The sequence below is a fragment of the Lucilia cuprina genome, chromosome 2, assembly GCF_022045245.1.
Source record: "Lucilia cuprina isolate Lc7/37 chromosome 2, ASM2204524v1, whole genome shotgun sequence".
NCBI lineage: Eukaryota > Metazoa > Arthropoda > Insecta > Diptera > Calliphoridae > Lucilia > Lucilia cuprina.
The window spans coordinates 43,904,742-43,926,356 of NC_060950.1; the positions used below are offsets into that span (position 1 = coordinate 43,904,742).

The 21,615-nt window shown below is 31.4% G+C and overlaps 1 protein-coding gene across 4 annotated transcripts in view; it reads right to left on the minus strand.

Moving 5' to 3' along the window:
• Positions 1–21,615, minus strand: part of LOC111683915 (kinesin-like protein KIF21B) — a 368,894-nt gene that overhangs the window by 271,883 nt on the left and 75,396 nt on the right. For all 4 annotated transcript variants that reach the window (XM_046956603.1, XM_046956602.1, XM_046956601.1 and 1 more), the window contains one exon: positions 1,968–2,106. In XM_046956603.1, coding sequence (XP_046812559.1) covers positions 1,968–2,106 — 139 coding nt within the window. The remainder of the gene's footprint in view (positions 1–1,967; positions 2,107–21,615) is intronic.

A 21,615-nucleotide genomic window follows, 5' to 3' on the forward strand; every position in this document is an offset into this window, starting at 1 on the left:
CCTTTTTTGAACCAGCATATACATTACAGTGAGTCGGGCTCTATGGACAAAAAAAGTTGTGTCAGTCACCTCCTAGGATTAAAGATATGTTCATAACATTTCCAAAAATATAAAAATATTTTTTGCCACGCCTAGAAATACCGCCTTTTTTGTTTCTTATATATTACGCAGCCATTATAAGTCCGATCGTAACATGTCATATATCAATATTTATGGCTTGACTCTAGCTAGAAAATTTTTTAATTCGGCGTGATATTCTAAACGCGACTTCTGATATCTCGGATCCTTCCCCAAAATCTAAAATTGTGGCTATACTGGAATAAAGTACATTGCATTATATAACTATTAGCTTTTAAAATGCTCATTTCTATGCATCAACACCTATTTTATAGATATTTAAAAATGTTCAAGTATTTATCAACCGTTCTCACAACAAACAATTAATTTGCCAGGAAAAACAGTCGAACATTTTTTAAATGGACTATATAAAACAGAAATCCTTTTCATTTTTTCAGTTACAAACCTTTTAAAATAGCACAAAGTTAACTATGTATGTATATCCTACAGCAATATAGTGGTTTAGCTATGTCCGTCCGACTGTCCGTCCATGTAAACCTTGTAATAAAACTATAAGTCGCAATTTTCCAAATAATTTGATGAAAATAGGCTCAAATATTTAATTTTATCAAAGGACGTTATCAAAGTTGTTTGAAAATGTAATAAATTTGAGCTCTTAATTGCGGCTTGACGTTATTTCCCTCTTAAACACTTCCATTATGATGAAATTCTGCATATCAAACTCCTATGTGAACATAAATCCCTCCACCAAATTTTGAGAGGATCGGTCTATAATTGATCCTCGCTCCCATATATAGTCTCTTTCAGAAAATCAGTTTTTCATCAATAAATTTCTTAAAAAGTAATGGACAAATTTCAGTATAAATGCTTTATTAAATAAGAAATCACATTTTAGATATATTCATAACTGGTATCATATGGTCGGCAATTCCCGATTAATATTTTTTTAAAAGCTTTTAGTATAAACATTTTTAAAAATTGTTAAAAAAAACAAGAAACATGCAAGTAATTGTAATGGTAAAAACATGAAATATTTTTATGAAGCACAGATTTTTATAAAATAAAGTGTTTAGTTTTTATTTTCCTACGTGATTTTGTTATTAATTAATAAAATTAAATGCTGAATAAAATTACAATTCTTGTGTTAAGATAAGAGCAGAATGAAATTTGTTTATTGTAAATTAATTTGAAAAAATTTTTTGTAGTTAGAACTATACAGGTATTTTTAAATACCACTAAAATAGCTGTTTATGCACAAAACTGAGCATTTTAAAAGCTAATAGCTCATATAATTAAATATATTTTATTCCAGTATAGCCACATTTTTAGATTTTGGGGAAGGATCCGATATATCAGAAGTCGCGCATAGAATATGATGTCGAATTAAAAAATTGTCTAAGAGTGAAATATAGCTACAGTTAAGCCATAAATATTGATATATTATATGTTACGAACGGATTTAAAAGGGCGGTGTAATATATAAAAAACAAAAAGGGCGGTATTTCTAGACGTGGCAAAAAATATTTTTTTATAGTTTTGGATATGTTATTAACATATCTTTAATCGTAGGGGGTGACTGACTCAACATTTTTTTGGCCCACCCTAATATACATATATACATACATACGTACATACATATATACATATATACATACACACATACATACATACATACATACATACATACATACATACATACATACATACATACATACATACATACATACATACATACATACATACATACATACATACATATATATATATATACATACATACATACATACATATATACATACATACATACATACATACATACATACATACATACATACATACATACATACATACATACATACATACATACATACAATTTTAAACAAACTTACCTGTTTTGAATTTGTATCATAAACAAAATCATAGGTAAATGCCTTATCTAGTCCAATAATTATTTGCGGCTCATTAGGCACAACACTTGTACATATTCGACACATATCAATAATCTCTCTAGAGTTCTGTGGTCGGATCCTAAAAATGTTAAAAAAAATATGTTGTTATATCAATCTGCAAGCAATAGGATTGTCAATTAATAGTGTTTAAAATTATTCTAATAGTTAGGTTAGGTTCATAGGGGGATGTATACTACATCAAATTGTGCGCTAATTTATTTTTCAGTTGAGAAACTCAGTTTCTGGTACCCATAAGATGAGAAGAGAATACTCTCCCAGAGGTAAGGAAGAGTATACCCTTAAAGCTTTCTTACAAGTCAATACAGTCTTAGATTTAGTTCTATCACCTGATATAGTCCTAATTGCCTTCTGGCTGTCGGTAAATATATTAAGCGCTGTGGGCGCCATATTTATTCTAGTCGAATATCCGCATTTCTTTATTGCTCGTACTTCTGCCTGGAAGCTTGTGTTATGATTTGGTAAACGGTGGTATATATCTGCTTCTGAATCTTCAATATAGCTCAACTTTAGCCCACAATTTAGAGCCATCCGAGTAACAACGGATTTCTACTAGTATTTGCTTTAGTGTTCCGCTTGACCAAGACATTCTTTCTGGGATCAGCGTTTCAAAGTTTCCGCTTTTGGTCAGTTTGCCTAAAGTAAAGAGCCCTTCGGCTGTATGCGCCGCCCCATATCTTATATATGTTTCAATGGGAGGAATATCTAACAACGTTTTCAGAGCCTTGATTGAAGTAGTACACATGGCACCACTTATACCCAAGCAGCATGTACGCTGAACTCCCTGTAGTAGTTTGATATTGCACTTTTTGTCTAAAGCAGTCCACCAGATTATTGAACCATAACCTAGAATTGGTCTAATTACACTTTTATAAGGCCAATTTTTCATAGTAGGACTAAGACTCCATTTCAGACCTATAGTTCTCCTACATATCCTTGTGGTGTCTCTATTTTAAGTTTCGGTCGAGGATTACACCTAAGTACTTAACTTTGTCTCTCACTGGCATCTTCTTGCCCAGGTAGCAAGGTTCGGTATATGTAGATTTTTTTGTCTTTTTTTGAAAAGACAGATTTCCGTTTTTGCCGGATTAACATTGAGGCCTCTTGGTTGAGCCCATCTTAAGGCCGAATTCAAAGCCCTCTCAGCTCTTCTACGCAAGTAATTTGTATCCTTTGTATCACGATAGTTATATCGTACATCTTGCTGCTTATCCATCTGTTCCTAAGCATGTGGTTGATCCAGTTACGGAGCACCCGGTCAATATAAAACTGGGGTAGGGATTGGATAAGAGTATCAGTTTGCTCGTTATTGAAGGCGAATTCGATGCTAATGGATACCACCATTGTATGTAGTTTGCTATGTAGTGGACAACTTCGTTTAAAGCGGTTTCCACCTACTGTCCTTTTGCATAACCATGCTGCTTAAATTTTAGGTCTTTGCTTTCAACCATACTATCGTTTTTTCCTTTAAATAGGAAGGACGTAAGACTTATCGGTCGATTAGGTATAGGTGTCGGATAGCTAGGTTTCGCTGGCTTAGATATAAATATTACCCTTGTACCCTGCCATTTAATGGGGGTATATGTGAATTTCAACCATGCAGTGAATATCTGAGACAGATGTGCGGAAACCAGTCCCGCCTCCATCATCCATGGGAAATGAGAGTCCATCAGGAGTTTCATTGTCTCCTCCATATCCTTCTGCCCGTGTCATCGACCAAAGATTCCGGTTGGACATGAGTTTTGGATAGGAATTTTTTATTTTCGATACTTCATTTATGTTTTCTACCTGTTCACAGAAAAGTTTCCAGGAGTCTTGTTTGGCTTTTCTAACAATTTTCTTGTATTCACCAACTTTACTACAATACTCATCCCAGTATAATGCGGTCTTTTTACGTCGTGTCCGGTGAAATAGTTTGCGAAGAGTCTTACCAAGGTTCCGAATCTCCCCGGTTACCCAGGGTTTCTCTGAGCAGATGTCCGCTCTCGCAGAGGGCTGCTGTCCTCGAACAATTTAACCAAGGCACTTCTGAGAATTTCTACATTGGGGTGTATGTTTAAAATATTTTTGTTCATTATTTGGGGCATTTCACGTCAAGTGAACCAACTTTTGAAATCGAAGTCTTCCGATCGCGATGAAATTTGCACCAATGTTAGTTCTATTGGATAGTAATTCGGTCACCATTTTTCAACAAGATCGGTCAAGAACTCTCCGAGTTATAGGAACAAATTTGACAGGTGTTTTTTTATCCATATAACTTATTACCTATTGTTCTTAGTAAAATGTGTCCCAAATAGTTTGGATAGCTATTTATGCAATCATTCGAAAAAAAAATTTAAAAAAAAATTAATAAAATATTTTTGTTTTTTTAAATCAAAAATATTGTTGACTTTTTTTTTAAATGGGCTCTTTTTATTTTTATTTATTTTTATACCCTACACCACTTTAGTGGGGAGGGTATATTGATGTTTGTAACATGTAACATACAAAAATATTCGTCCTATACCCACCTTAAAGTATACCAATCGGCTTAGAATCATTTTCTGAGTCGATTAAGCTATGTCCGTCCGTCTGGCTGTCCATGTAAACATTGTGCGCAAGGTACAGGCCGCAATTTTCAAGATAATTGGATGAAATTTGGCACACACGCTTCTTTTGGCCTAAGGACGAAGCCTATTGAAAATGGTTAAAATCGGTCTATTATTTCGACTAGCCTCCATAAAACCGTACCCCCCAAATATGGCCTTTTGGCTTATAAATAATTTAAATGATCCATTATGTTAACAAAAGCCGACAAAACTTAGTTTTATAGAACTTTAAATGATACTACCGATTTTTGTAATGATCGGGCTTCATTTGACCCTATCCCCCATACAAACTCCCCTTCAGAAAATGACTTAAAGGTCAAAATTCACTTACAAACACTAATAACACTTTTAAATTCTACATAAATAATATTGAAGAAGATTTAACTCCCCCTACCAACATTTTTAAGGATAGGGCCATATTTTGCCCTACTCCCCTTTAAGCCCTCTTAAAAAAATCTCTTTGTTTGCCAAAAAAAAGTAAAAATATTCCGAAATAAAGTTAAAAAAATAAACCAAATGCTTTATTTTTTTTAATAATCCAAATTTTTAACATACATACTGACTGGTGTAGGGTATCATTTGGTCGGCTACGCCCGACTATACATTCATACTTGTTTTTTTTTTTAAGAAAGCTTAGGTCTTTTCCTAAGCGACCTATATGGTCGCTTAGTGGGATGCGAGTAGTATCTATCAAAAAAATATTTTGTAACTTAAGATTTAAAATTTTTGAATTTTTTTGCATAGTCAAAAACTTTGTTGACTTTTTTTTTTAAAATGGACCCATATTTTATTTTTTTTTACTCAGAAGAAAGCTTACGTGTTTTCCTTTAACACCCTTTTTGTCGCTTAGTGGGATATCTATAAAAAAATGTTTTGTAACTCAAGACATACAATTTTTGACTTTTTTTTCAAAATGGACTCTTTTTTATTAATTTTTTTCTCAAAAGAAAGCTTATGTCTTTTCCTTTAAAACCTTTTTGGTCGCTTAGTGGGATGCGGGTGGGATATCTATCAAAATAAATGTTTTTGAAAAATCAAAAACCTTTTTGACTTTTTTCGAAAATGGACTCTTTTTTATTATTTTTTTCAAAAGAAAGCTTAGGCCTTTTCCTTTAAAACCTTTTTGGTCGCTTAGTGGGATATCTATCAAAAGTGTGTAAGTGTTTCTAAAACCTTAAAAATAAAAACACAACAACTGACCGATAATAGCCACTGGAGGGGTGCAACATGAGGCCGACCGCTATTAATTTTCCACCCCCAAAATTTGTCTGAGTTTTGTATCTTGCGGCTTTTTTAGTCAATCCTAGAGGTAGTTTTCAGCACAGGTCATCAGATATGCGAAATATTTCCGACGGCTTATTAAAAAAATTCCCTTTGCTGTCAAAACAATTGAAAATTTGAGGATCATGCAGGAAAGAGCTCGGAAAGTTGAATTACCGAATTTAAATAGTAATGAGCGTTGCGTTGAAGTTATTCCATATGAAGACAAAAGTAATTCCGAGAATGAAGACACAACTGTTGATGATGATGGTTATCCTAACTTTTCAAATGCAACGAATGAGTGTGGAAACCAATACCATAAGGATGCAGTAGAAGTTCTTGAACAAATAAAGGAGAAATACAAAACGTCACAGAGTGAAGCAGAAAGAATTCAACTTCTCACGCTTGCTCCAAGAACATGGAGATCTGCAAAAACAATGACTAAGTTTGGAAAGTCTCAACGAAAAGCAAGAATTGCTAAACAATTGGTTGCTGAGCATGGGATTTTCACACTCCCAAACAAAAAGAAGGGAAAAACTTTGGAGTGCGATACTAAATCTCTAATAACTCAGTTTTATCAGCGAGATGATATAAATCGCCTGATGCCAGGGATGAAAGACTGGAAGTCGAATCGATGGCAAGAAAGTTCAAATGCAGAAGAAAATGGTTCTCTGTAACTGAATTATTCGCAACATTTCAATCTGAATACGAGGATGTCAAAATTGGATTCACTAAATTTACACAACTGAGGCCAAAACATTGCGTTTTGGCTGGAAGCAGCGGAACTCACACAGTATGTGTTTGTATTTACTATGAAAATGTTAAATTGATGTTGAATTAATATAAACTTAAATTACTTAAAAATCGATGGCAAGAAAGTTCAAATGCAGAAGAAAATGGTTCTCTGTAACTGAATTATTCGCAACATTTCAATCTGAATACGAGGATGTCAAAATTGGATTCTCAAAATTTACACAACTGAGGCCAAAACATTGCGTTTTGGCTGGAAGCAGCGGAACTCACACAGTATGTGTTTGTATTTACTATGAAAATGTTAAATTGATGTTGAATTAAATCAACTTAAATTACTTAAAAGATGATTCATCAGAAGATTTACACCATTACCGCGATTGCCTTAAATTGACTATGTGCCCTAATGCTACAACTTCTTGCCACTTAGGTGAATGTTCGAATTGCCCTGAAACCACATCCATCAAAGAAAATTTAATCAACTCTTTTAATCGAGAATGTATTGAGGAGTTAAAATTTGAATCTTGGCTTCAGACTGAAAGATGCACACTGAAAACCATAATTTTAAATATGGATGATGATGGAAGAACTGTGTAGAGGATTGCAAAATTTGAGAACCCATGACTTTTTAGTCAAAGAGCAGTGGTCATTCTTCAAAGACTTGAAAACACATTTGAAGTCTGGTGAATTCATTATTTCATTTGATTTCGCAGAGAACTATAAATATGTTCTTCAGGATTCCATACAAGCATTCCACTTCAATAACGACTAAGCAACTATATTCACAGTAGTTATTTACTACATGAAAGAAGAAAACCTGGAACACAAAAGTATGGCAATCATATCCGACGATTTAAAACATGACACCGTTGCAGTTTATGAGTACCAGAAGATAATACTAAATTATCTAAAATCAAAATTTACAGTAGAAAAGATGATGGTATTGGAGCAAACCTCAAAAGAAATGCAGCGAAGTATAGCCTCCAGTGCTCTCATCAAGATCGCATCTTAGATGCGACTGCTTTATTCCATTGGGCAAAGAATTATTGTAAAGAAACTAAAAAAGTTTTTAGTAGCAAAGAGGATCATGAGGAAACATTAAAAACACTAAAGAGCAGATTCGATGCTGCGGTAACAATCGATGGCACTGCTCAATAACATGCTTTCATACCGCTTGTCGCATAAATAGCTATCTAAACGATTTGGGACACATTTTGCTAAGAACAATAGGTAATAAGTTACATGGATGAGAAAAAAACACCTGCATGGCCAAAATGTCAAATTTTGACCGCTCGTGAACTTTCTAAGTTAGAAAGTTCACGAGCGATCTTGTTGAAAAATTGTGTCTGAATAACTATTAATAGAACTAACTATGGTGCAAAATTCATCGCGATCGGAAGACATCGATTTCAAAAGTTGGTTCACTTGATGTGAAATGCCCCATATGTATAAGGTGGGTATATACATACTATTTACAGTGAATTCTCCAAATGTAAAAATTGTTACATGTTATACACTGCTTGCAGTGTATATATACTTCCTTTTGTTACTGAAATAAAAAATATATCTAAGGTTTTTTTTTATTAAAGATAAATATTCTCAATGGAAAAAGCTACATCATCTGAGAGAATTTTAACTTTTATTTTATTAGTATCTATTGGTATTTTTGAGTGCATGGGAAAGTCATTAATCCAAAAAACCGATGTTTTAGAAAATCTTTTTCTTCTTTATAATCATCTTCAGTAAGGTAGATTAAATTTTTAGGTTTTATGACACCAGTCAAATAAAAGTAATGGTGTTGTTATTTGGTTTTCAAACGGTCGTTGTAGGCAGATAGAAGTCAAAAAGTTTACTTTTAAGACTCTGTTTTCAACACTATATTTTAGTCGGATCTTACAACATACATCTTCAGAAAGATCGAATAATAATGATTTACATTAACTTACTTGTGTTTTAGAAATATGCGGTATTTACAATTTATCAAAAAGTCGACATATCTATATTTTTCAATTTATTCACTGAGTTTTGTTGCCTATTTGTTTTAGTTTTTATATTATTTTGTATAAAAATTTAGATTAAAAACTTGATTTATATTATGTTTTGGTTAATAACTTCTAAACTAAAGAAGTCTTCATCGATATTTTTGGTATGATATAGAGGAGAGTTCAAGTGTCATTCTAGCATGCAATTTTTTAATTTTTACACGGTTCTGACTGATATATTTTACACTTTGAAATTTGACCATTAAACTTTTGGAAGTAAAATATTTTATTAGCGCAATATCTTCGGCTTTAAAATGAAATTAAAAATGATTCTGTACTTTAAGGAGTCTCAATGTTATGAGTAATTATGTGTATATACTTTTAGACAATTTTAACATATTTTTATATTTTTAAAACGCGATATTTTTTGACTGGAATGTGATTCCGATCAAAAAGTCATGTAGGGTTGCCAGATACCGATTCGCAAAATCCTGCACATTGGGTTTTAAAAAGCTTTATAAAACAAAAAAAGCTCGACAAAAAAATACACAGAAAATGTCAATTTGGTTTTGTGTAACTAATTTCTCAGTAATACACAAAAAAATGCAGCGGTTCTCATATACCAATTCCGTTTAAGTCCATAGTGTACGAATATATTTTTTGTTTTCTCCGAACAATTCGTTAATTTAGTTTTTAAGAGCAAAAGTTGTGAAAAAGTGCCATTTTTGATGTTTTAAATTTTAAAAATTATTCGTTTTTATTGATATATCCGTTGTGATAAACATACATATATACATTAAAAAATTAAATTACAATTGAAAATTATAATTAAAATAAAGTATATGGCACTAGCTGCTTTGGCTTTCGTCTTACAATTAAATAATTCTATTGCATTCTTTAAAATTTAATCACCTAAAATTAATTTTATTCTCTTCAGTTTGCATATGTCTGTAAGGATTAAAACAAGTATGAATTTATAGTCGGACATTGCCGACCATATGATACCCTACACCAGTCAGTTTGTTAAAATTTTGATTTTTTTTAAATAAAGCATTTAATTTGTTTTATTGTGGAATATTTTTACTTATTATTGACAAAAAAAGAGATTTTCTACAAGAGGTCTCATAGGGGAGAAGGGGTAAATATGGACCTATCCTTATAAATTTTGGTAGATGAATTCACGTCTACTACAAAGTCATTTATGTAGATTTTAACCGTTTTATAAGTAATTATAAGTTAATTTTCACCTTCAAGTCATTTTCTGAAGGGTATCTGTATGGGAGCTAGGGTCAAATGAGGCCCGATCACAATAAAAATTAGTATTGTCAATTAATGTTCTATAAAACTAATTTTTGCTGATTTTCGTTGACATTATAAAACATTTAACGTACTTATGAGCCTAAAGGCCCGATTCGGGGGGTACGGTTGTATGGGGGCTAGGAGAAATAATGGACCGACTTCAACCATTTTCAATAGCGATCGTTCTAGAACCAAAAGAAGAGTATGAGCTAAATTTTATCAAATTATCTTGAAAATTGCGACCTGTAGCGTGCGCACAAGGTTTACATGACACACAGACAGGCGGACGGACGGACAGACGGACATAGCTAAATCGACTCAGAAAGTGATTCTGAGGCGATTGGTATACTTTAAGGTGAGTCTAGGACCAATATTTTTGGGTGTTACAAACTTCAGCACAAACGCATAATACCCTCCCCACTATAGTGGTGTAGGGTATAATTAAATACTAAAAATAAAACAATAAAAAACAAGTAAGAAGTTATAGTCGAGCGAAGCCGACCATATAATACCCTACACCTGTATTCGAATTAAAATGATTTAGTTTTACTTTTAATTGTACCTTGCCTCAGATAAATTTAAGCCATTTAAGCCATTATGATTATAAAGTTCATGAGGGTCATCAAGGTTAGTATAGAATTTGGTTTTGCAGCTTTTTGTCGCAATACGAGTATATTAAACATAATTATGAACTTAAAAGTCCTATTTGGCGGGTTCAGTTGTATGGGGCCTACATGAAATAATGGACCGATGTTTACCATTTCGATATGCTTTGTCTACGGTACAATGAAAGATTATGTGCAAAATTTCATTGTATTATCTCCAAAGTAGCGACCTATAGTTTGATTACAATGTTTAAAAGCCCAATTCGGGGGTTTAGTAAAAAACCTATATAAAATCCATTTGATCTCTTTTTTATCAGCCGCTACCTGAAAACCTAAGAATGTGTTTTTTACATTCCAAATAAAATTTATTTTTTTTTGCAAAACTTTAGTTCACGAAAATGATGCTTTTATAATTAAAAATGCACATGTGACTCTTTAAAGTAAATTCCTTAAGTTTAATGTCGGATTTATTAACAATATCTTCCTTAATATCCCATGCTTCCGTAGGCTTTGTAGATTGCCTGAATAGGTTATTATAAAGAAGCTTAGAATTTATAAAAATAACAATTTGTTTTATAAAACATTGAGAAATTCTTATGAATATGTCCCTAAAACTTTTATAATTATTTCTATGTAGACTTTCTACAAAGACTTCGACTGAATATTTTCTAATATGATATCTTATATACATTACGTTGTGAGTCTTCATCGATAGATCTTCTAATTGGCCTATAACGAATGACCGTTTAATGGACCTTTTTTGGTAAGCCCTCTATCAGCCCTTCATCAAGGAATTGGCTGACAGAGACACGCAGTGTAAAATTGAAATGATTTTGTAATCTGCCGGTTCACACTAGGAAGCTTTTTTGGAAAACTTTATTTCAAATTATTCGAGTGTACTTAAAAATTTTTATTTAGCTGGACATATTAAATTTTAGCTTGAAACTGGACAAGCATCAAAAAAGCTGGACAATCCAGCCAAGTCCAGCCAGGCTGTCAACTAGGGTTGCCAGATTCCGGTTCGCAAAAAGCTGGACATTCGGTTGTAAAAAAGCTGGAGAAAAAAAAAACTGGGCATAAAAAATACTGAGAAAATGTTAGTTTTGGTTTTGGGTAAAGGCCCAACTATAATGTGTATAAGCTACCTTAAGAAAATGTAAAAACCGAACGAAATGTGTCTCAAGTGCTTAAAAAATTCGAAAAAAATAAATTAATTTTCTTTTTCCTTTTTTTATTTCTTTGTGTACAATAAACCAACAATTTATTCTGTACGGAATGTGCGGCCAATGTCGCTCTTTGGTTAAGCAAATAAAACTTGACGAAACACTTGAGACGAAATAATGGACCGAGTTCAACCATTTTCAATAGCGGCTCAAAAGGAGATTATGTGTCAAACTTCATCAAATTATCTTAAAAATCCTGCAGATCGGATGAGCACAATCTTTACATGGACTCATAGACATACAGGCTGACGGATATAGCTTAATCGATTTAGAAAGTGATTCTAAACTGATTGGTATACTTAAGGTGGGTGTAGGACCAATATTTTGATGTGTTACAAATATCACCACAAACCACGCATAATACCCTTCCCACTATAGTGGTGTATCAAATAAATCTATATATATAAAAATGAATGTTTGAAGTCTATAGACTGCTAAACGGCTGTACTAGGGTTGCCAGATTCCGATTCGCAAAATGCTAGACATTGGGTTTTAAAAAGCTGAACAAAACAAAAAAAGCTGGACATAAACAAAATACTTATAAAATGTTAATTTTGGTTTTGTGTAAATAATTTCAAAGTGATACATTAAAAAAATTCAGTGGTTCACATATACTCTGGACTTTTTGGTTTTTTACGAAAATAAACTATTTGACATCCCTTAATCAAAAATTCCATAAAATATAATTTGTTGATAATATTTGTCTTGACCATATCTCCAAATCTTATAGACCTATTTTACTGGTACTAAACAGCTAAATTCTTAATATTTAATTCAGTAAGTTATGTTTTGGAGTGCATGGGATAGTCATTAATCCAAAAAACCGATGTTTTAGAAAATCTTTTTCTTCTTTATAATCATCTTCAGTAAGGTAGATTAAATTTTTAGGTTTTATGACACCAGTCAAATAAAAGTAATGGTGTTGTTATTTGGTTTTCAAACGGTCGTTGTAGGAAGATAGAAGTCAAAAAGTTTACTTTTAAGACTCTGTTTTCAACACTATATTTTAGTCGGATCTTAAAACATACATCTTCAGAAAGATCGAATAATAATGATTTACATTAACTTACTTGTGTTTTAGAAATATGCGGTATTTACAATTTATCAAAAATATTTTGATGTGTTACAAATATCACCACAAACCACGCATAATACCCTTCCCACTATAGTGGTGTATCAAATAAATCTATATATATAAAAATGAATGTTTGAAGTCTATAGACTGCTAAACGGCTGTACTAGGGTTGCCAGATTCCGATTCGCAAAATGCTAGACATTGGGTTTTAAAAAGCTGAACAAAACAAAAAAAGCTGGACATAAACAAAATACTTATAAAATGTTAATTTTGGTTTTGTGTAAATAATTTCAAAGTGATACATTAAAAAAATTCAGTGGTTCACATATACTCTGGACTTTTTGGTTTTTTACGAAAATAAACTATTTGACATCCCTTAATCAAAAATTCCATAAAATATAATTTGTTGATAATATTTGTCTTGACCATATCTCCAAATCTTATAGACCTATTTTACTGGTACTAAACAGCTAAATTCTTAATATTTAATTCAGTAAGTTATGTTTTGGAGTGCATGGGATAGTCATTAATCCAAAAAACCGATGTTTTAGAAAATCTTTTTCTTCTTTATAATCATCTTCAGTAAGGTAGATTAAATTTTTAGGTTTTATGACACCAGTCAAATAAAAGTAATGGTGTTGTTATTTGGTTTTCAAACGGTCGTTGTAGGAAGATAGAAGTCAAAAAGTTTACTTTTAAGACTCTGTTTTCAACACTATATTTTAGTCGGATCTTAAAACATACATCTTCAGAAAGATCGAATAATAATGATTTACATTAACTTACTTGTGTTTTAGAAATATGCGGTATTTACAATTTATCAAAAAGTCGACATATCTATATTTTTCAATTTATTCACTGAGTTTTGTTGCCTATTTGTTTTAGTTTTTATATTATTTTGTATAAAAATTTAGTTTAAAAACTTGATTTATATTATGTTTTGGTAAATAACTTCTAAACTAAAGAAGTCTCCATCGATATTTTTGGTAGGATATAGAGGAGAGTTCAAGTGTCATTCTAGCATGTCATTTTTTAATTTTTTACACGGGGCTGACTGATATATTTTACACTTTGAAATTTGACCATTAAACTTTTGGAAGTAAAATATTAGCGCGATATCTTCGGCTTTAAAATGAAATCAAAAATTATTCTGTACTTTAAGGAGTCTCAATGTTATGAGTAATTATGTGTATATACTTTTAGACAATTTTAACATATTTTTATATTTTTAAAACGCGATATTTTTGGACTGGATTGCAAGATACCGATTCGCAAAATCCTGCACATTGGGTTTTAAAAAGCTGGATAAAAAAAAGCTAGACAAAAACAATACACAGAAAATGTCAATTTGGTTTTGTGTAACTAATTTCTCAGTAATACACAAAAAAAAAATGCAGCGGTTCTCATATACCAATTCCGTTTAAGTCCATAGAGTACGAATATATTTTTTGTTTTCTCCGATCATTTCGTTAATTTAGTTTTTAAGAGCAAAAGTTGTGAAAAAGTGCCATTTTTGATGTTTTAAATTTTAAAAATTATTCGTTTTTATTGATATATCCGTTGGGATAAACATACATATATACATTAAAAAATTAAATTACAATTGAAAATTATAATTAAAATAAAGTATATGGCACTAGCTGCTTTGGCTTTCGGCTTACAATTAAATAATTCTATTGCATTCTTTAAAATTTAATCATCTAAAATTAATTTTTTTCACTTCAGTTTGCATATGTCTGTAAGAAATAAAATTAAATACTAAAAATAAAACAATAAAAAACAAGTAAGAAGTTATAGTCGAGCGAAGCCGACCATATAATACCCTACACCTGTATACGAATAAAAAATGATTTAGTTTTACTTTTAATTGTACCTTGCCTCAGATAAACTTAAGCTTAAATGCATTATAATTATAAAGTTCATGGGGGTCATCAAGGCTAGTATAGAATTTGGTTTTGCAGCTTTTTGTCGAAATACGAGTATATTAAACATAATTATGAACTTAAAAGTCCTATTTGGCGGGTTCAGTTGTATGGGGCCTACGCGAAATAATGGACCGATGTTTACCATTTCGATATGCTTTGTCTACGGTACAATGAAAGATTATGTGCAAAATTTCATTGTATTATCTCCAAAGTAGCGACCCATAGTTTGATTACAAAGTTTAAATGCTTTTATAATTAAAAATGCACATGTAAATTCCTTATGTTTAATGTCGAATTTATTAACAATATCTTCCTTAATATCCCATGCTTCCGTAGGCTTTGTAGGTTGTCTGAATAGGTTATTATAAAGAGGCTTAGAATTTATAAAAATGAAAATTTGTTTTATAAAACATTGAGAAATTCTTATGGATATGTCCCTAAAACTTTTATAATTATTTCTATGTAGACTTTCTACAAAGACTTCGACTGAATATTTTCTAATATGATATCTTATATACATTACGTTGTGAGTCTTCTTATAAGCCTTCATCGATAGATCTTCTAATTGGCCAATAACGAATGACAGTTTAATGGACCTATCAGCCCTTCATCAAGGAATTGGCTGACAGAGACACGCAGTGTAAAATTGAAATGATTTTGTAATCTGCCGATTTACACTAGGAAGCTTTTTTGGGAAACTTTATTTCAAATTATTCGAGTGTACTTAAAAATTTGTATTTAGCTGGACAAATTAAATTTTAGCTTGAAACTGGACAAGCATCAAAAAAGCTGGACAATCCAGCCAAGTCCAGCCAGGCTGTCAACTAGGGTTGCCAGATTACGGTTCGCAAAAAGCTGGACATTCGGTTTTAAAAAGCTGGACATAAAAAAATACTGAGAAAATGTTAGTTTTGGTTTTGGGTAAAGGCCAAACTATAATGTGTACAAGCTAACTTATAAAGAGGCTTAGAATTTATAAAAATGAAAATTTGTTTTATATAACATTGAGAAATTCTTATGAATATGCCCCTAAAACTTTTATAATTATTTCTATGTAGACTTTCTACAAAGACTTCGACTGAATATTTTCTAATATGATATCTTATATACATTACGTTGTGAGTCTTCTTATAAGCCTTCATCGATAGATCTTCTAATTGGCCAATAACGAATGACAGTTTAATGGACCTATCAGCCCTTCATCAAGGAATTGGCTGACAGAGACACGCAGTGTAAAATAGAAATGATTTTGTAATCTGCCGGTTCACACTATGAAGCTTTTTTGGGAAACTTTATTTCAAATTATTCGAGTGTACTTAAAAATTTGTATTTAGCTGGACAAATTAAATTTTAGCTTGAAACTGGACAAGCATCAAAAAAGCTGGACAATCCAGCCAAGTCCAGCCAGGCTGTCAACTAGGGTTGCCAGATTCCGGTTCGCAAAAAGCTGGACATTCGGTTTTAAAAAGCTGGAGAAAAAAAGCTGGACATAAAAAAATACTGAGAAAATGTTAGTTTTGGTTTTGGGTAAAGGCCAAACTATAATGTGTATAAGCTACCTTATAAAGAGGCTTAGAATTTATAAAAATGAAAATTTGTTTTATAAAACATTGAGAAATTCTTATGAATATGCCCCTAAAACTTTTATAATTATTTCTATGTAGACTTTCTACAAAGACTTCGACTGAATATTTTCTAATATGATATCTTATATACATTACGTTGTGAGTCTTCTTATAAGCCTTCATCGATAGATCTACTAATTGGACAATAACGAATGACCGTTTAATGAACCTTTTTTGGTAAGCCCTCTATCAGCCCTTCATCAAGGAATTTTTTTTTATTTTTCATTTATTTGGTCTATAGATTAATATAAATCCTTACAGACTAAAGTTATATACAAATTTTTAGGAATTTTAATGCAAAACAATTTTTCTTTTTATATTAGCATTACTTTCCGAATAATCTATTAAATGATAACATTTGTTAAAATTTTCACATATGCGGCGAAATGAGTCGTTGTTAGCATACTCGGAGCTGTAGTACATTATTTTCAACGGTTGAAAGTTACAGGTTGGTCGAGATGGGACATTAAAATTAATTTTACCAAGCAAAAACTCCGATTCAATATCACCACGGATTAATCCAAGTAAAAATGAAATACCCAGCATTAATCTACGACTTTTTAGTGTTGGTAACTTTATTAGATTGAGTCTGCTTTCATATGACGGTAGCACGAGTGAATTCCAGCCAAGACCACGTAAACAAAAAATTAAGAATTGCTTTTGAACAGTTTTAATACTATTTGAATGGATATTATAACAGGGATCCCAAATAATTGATCCATATTCAAGAATAGGACGAACCAAAGATGTATAAATATGTTTAGTAATGTACGGGTCAGAAAATTCTTTCGACCTTCGTTTCATAAATCCGAGAACACCATTCGCTTTATTGACAGTTAATGCAATGTGATCACGGAAATTAATTCTATGATCTAGTAATATTCCAATATCGTTGATATTGTGGACTTTTTTCAACGGCAATTTATCTATAAAATAGTTGGTGTCGTAATTTCTTACTCTAAAAAATGACATGTGTTTACATTTTTCTATATTTAAATCCAAGTTTATCGATGTCGGATTGAAGTAAGTGTTAATTGCTAGAGTTTCGAATGGTTTTTAGGATTTTGACATCATCAGCGTACATTAATACTTTGGAATGAGAAATAACATTAGGGATATCATTTATAAATAAAGTAAATAGTATTGGACCTAAATGACTTCCCTGGGGAACACCAAGTGGGACCTCAATAACTCTCTCTCTAAATTTAACTTGTTGCGTTCTATTGGATAAGTAGGAAAACAACCAATTTAAAGCTGCAAAGCTAAATCCCATTAGCGATAATTTATTTAGTAGCATATTATGGTTCACTCTGTCAAATGTATACATTTTCTATATATTACGTCTGTTTGTAGCTTATTTACTAAACCATCATTTATTAAGGTTGTGAACTCGAGGATGTTCGTTGTTGTGGAACGATGTTTACAGAAGCCATGCTGACATGTAGACAGTTATGAACAAACTTGATGTGATAGATTGTCTGATAAAAATTTTTCAAGAAGTTTAGAAATAGCATTGAGCTTAGCAATTCCACGATAATTCGATACTTCAAGTTTGCTTCCACTTTTAAATAAAGGAATTATAAATGATTTTTTCCATATGCTTGGTAAATAACCTAATTCAATAGATTTATTGAAAATATCCGTAAGAGGTACATACAACGTTTCAGCACAATGTTTCAGGATGCAGCTAGGTATACCATCAGGGCCAAGGCAAGACGAAGAATTTAATGATCTCAGGTTTAATAAAACGGTATTACTATGGATGAATGTGAAATGTATATTCGATGAATGCATTAAATTAGAGGAGTAAGGAGTAATGTTATCAAATGTCGATTTAGAGTATGTTGTAGCAAAGAAGTCAGCGAAATGTTACTAATCAATAGATCATCATCGGCACTACGGAAACAAAACTTTAGGAAACTTGGGTAATGGCAGGCTCGACGTTTAGAGTTGATAAATTTATAAAACGACTTAGGATTGGTTTTTAGTGTTGATTTCATACGAAGAATGTAATTATTATATGCCAGTTTGTTTGTGATATTGTATTCAGAGCGTGTCACAGAGTAATTTTTAAAATCAATTATGGAGCCAGATCTTTTGTATTTTTTGTAAAATTTATTTTTACTATTTTTTGCATTTATTAAGTGGTAGTTATTCCAAGGTGGGCCTTTCTTTTCACGTTTTATCGTTTTAGGAACAGTTTGTGAAATTAAATGATAAAGTATGGAATAAAAATTATTAACAATGACATCAAAATTATTTCCAGAAAATATAGTATTCCAAACGACGTTAGATAATAAATAATTTAGTTTTACATTATCAGTACGATGGAAGCAGTATGTTTTATTATATTTAAATTTATTTCTATTTGATGATGGTAGAGATTTATTACGAAGAGTATAAATTTCAACTTCAATTGTAGGATGGTGGACATCTTCAGGAAATGTTAATGGTTTCGTACGAATACGTCTATAGGATGATTAACAAAGGCAATTTCTAAAAGTCTTTCATTTGAGTTATAAACATTATTTATTTGAAATAATCCGAGCATCATTAGTTATTGAACAAATTCATGTGAGACTAGGAATTAAGTAATTAAGTTTCAAAGGTTTATTCCACGATAAATGAGGAAGGTTAAAATCTCCAAGTACCATAAATAAGTCACAAGAGTTGGATTGTTTCAGAGCGAAAGCAATTCCCGAAGTGTGCAACTCATAAATATCAGCAGAAGAATTTGGAGGAATATAGGAGCAAGCGAGAAATAAGGAACTATTATTAAATAGGATTTTGACGGCAATAAATTTAATATTATTACCGTTTTCAAATGTTATGCTTTCACAGGGAAAAGAATTTAATACTGCAATAAGTACACCACCACGTTTGATCGATCAAATCTAAATATTTGATATTTTGAACATAGTATCTCAATATCTTGAATATAATTGTTATCATTCAACCAGGTTTCAGTGAAGACAATAATTTGATATGAAAAATCAAAGCTATTAGCATAGAGAGACTTTATTTTTGTGTTGAGGCCACGAACATTTTGATAGACAATATTAATTATGTTATCTGTCGGAAAGAAGATGTTTTAGAGTTTACGTCAGCAGTTGTCTTCTTCCTTCTGGGAGAACAGGGAGCATTATTAAATAATTCTTTGAATTTTAAAAATCTGGTAGTAAGACAGTTTAAATCATTATTTATATTATCCAGTTCAAGACGAGTATTTTTAAAAAATGAAAAAAAATTCTACGTCATAAACAATACATTTCCTGCAGCACCAACGGAGTCCTTTATCTTCACGAAGATTATCAGCAGTCCGAGGGGCTAAATCAGCACACTTAGCATGATAAACAGCATTACAAAGCCAACAAGCAACCATTGGGTCCTCAGCTTTATTTCTGCATTTCGGTTTAACGCAACTCATGATGAGAAATATTAATTATTATATTTGAAAAGGAGTTGTTCGCTGGGATATAACAGCTACTTTACAATAGATGGCGCACGGACAGTAGAAACAATTTTTAATCGAATTCACAAACCACCAGATTTGACAATAAAGCGTATTGTAGTGAAAATCGATCATATGTTTTAAGGGTTGTTAATTTATAGTAGTAACAACTGATGATAGAGTCTCTCACATAAATTTGTTTTGTTTACCTTAAGGTACGTTCACACCTATCAAATATTTGACGCTTTTTATCAAATATTTGTTGGCTGTAATGTGAACACAAAATATTTTTGAAGAGTAAACAAAATATCAGCTGTTTTTCGTGAAACATTTTTATTTGTCAACCTACAAATATTTTCTTAGTGTGAACACCAAACATGAAACATTTTTGTTAAACGTTAAAGAAACTATTTAATAATATTTTTACGATTTCATAGAAATTTCTGCCTAAAAACAAAAAATTAAATACATTTTTATTTCATAATGTGCTTAAAATGAGTATTTCTATTTTGACGTTTTGTTTGAAGAAACACAGCCAAACACAATTCAATACAAATAGTAAAAGTCTGTTTGCCCGGTGTTCACATTACAATAAATAATTTCGTAAAGCAATTGACGCATAAAACAGTAAAAAACAAGATTTTGTTTGCAGGCAACGAGGAACATAACAACAAGAACAGGTAATCCGCAACCAAACCAAAAGCCAAAAATATATGTGTTTATATTTACTAAAAAGCTATATCATTGAATAATAACTTCTATATATTCTAAAATTTCATTTAATATTGTTTTTCATCAAAATTTTACCACAAAAAAATACAAATTACATTTCAATACCTTGTGCAAGTGGAAAAGAGATGGATAGACTTGCATAAGGTATTGAAATTACATTTCAATACCTTGTGCAAGTGGAAAAGAGATAGATAGACTTGCAGAATGTATTGAAATTACATTTCAATACCTTGTGCAAGTGGAAAAGAGATAGATGGTGGATCTTTACTATAGTCAATGTAGCGAAAAACCTTATAAAACGCTATAAGCCCGGAAATAACCAAATTATAAATAATTTTCATTAAATTACATATCTATAAAATTGAAAATTATAGAGAATTGTTTATTATTAATATATTTTTATATCCATTAATATAATAAATAATTGTTTAAATAAATTGAGTAATAAGTTAATTAAATAATTTCTCAATTAATTACTAAACTATAGACTAGATTATAACCTATAGACTAGACTATTAACTAGAGTATAGACAAGACTATAGACTAAACTATAGGTTGACTATAGACTAGACCAGCGGTTCCCCCGGTTTTTAATTCGCGGACCCCTTGAGGAATTTATTTAAATTCGCGGACCACCATATATATTTTGATATCTTATTGTTCTAAATATGTAATTGTTCATCCGAAAATTGTCATAGTCCATAAATCCCAAGGTCAAACAGATGTAGATATGTCATTTCTATAAAATATTCCCGTACATTGAGAATAATTAATATTTCAGAGAAGTTTCAATTGCCTGTTTTTGAAGATAGAATGACTTCATTGTTAACATGATGTTTAATTTTATGATCGTGAGATCTTTCACGTTCACTTTTCTTTAAGGTAACGAAAAGGTTTCTTCATTAAATATCGTCGACATGTGATTAAAGAGTAACGTTGCAAATTTTTTTTGCGATTGCAGACGAGTAATCTGAGTATGATAGCTAATTTTTAGGGAAAATAATATAAGAAAGTTGAACTTCTTCGATAATGTTGCGGAATGCGTTTATCCGCAT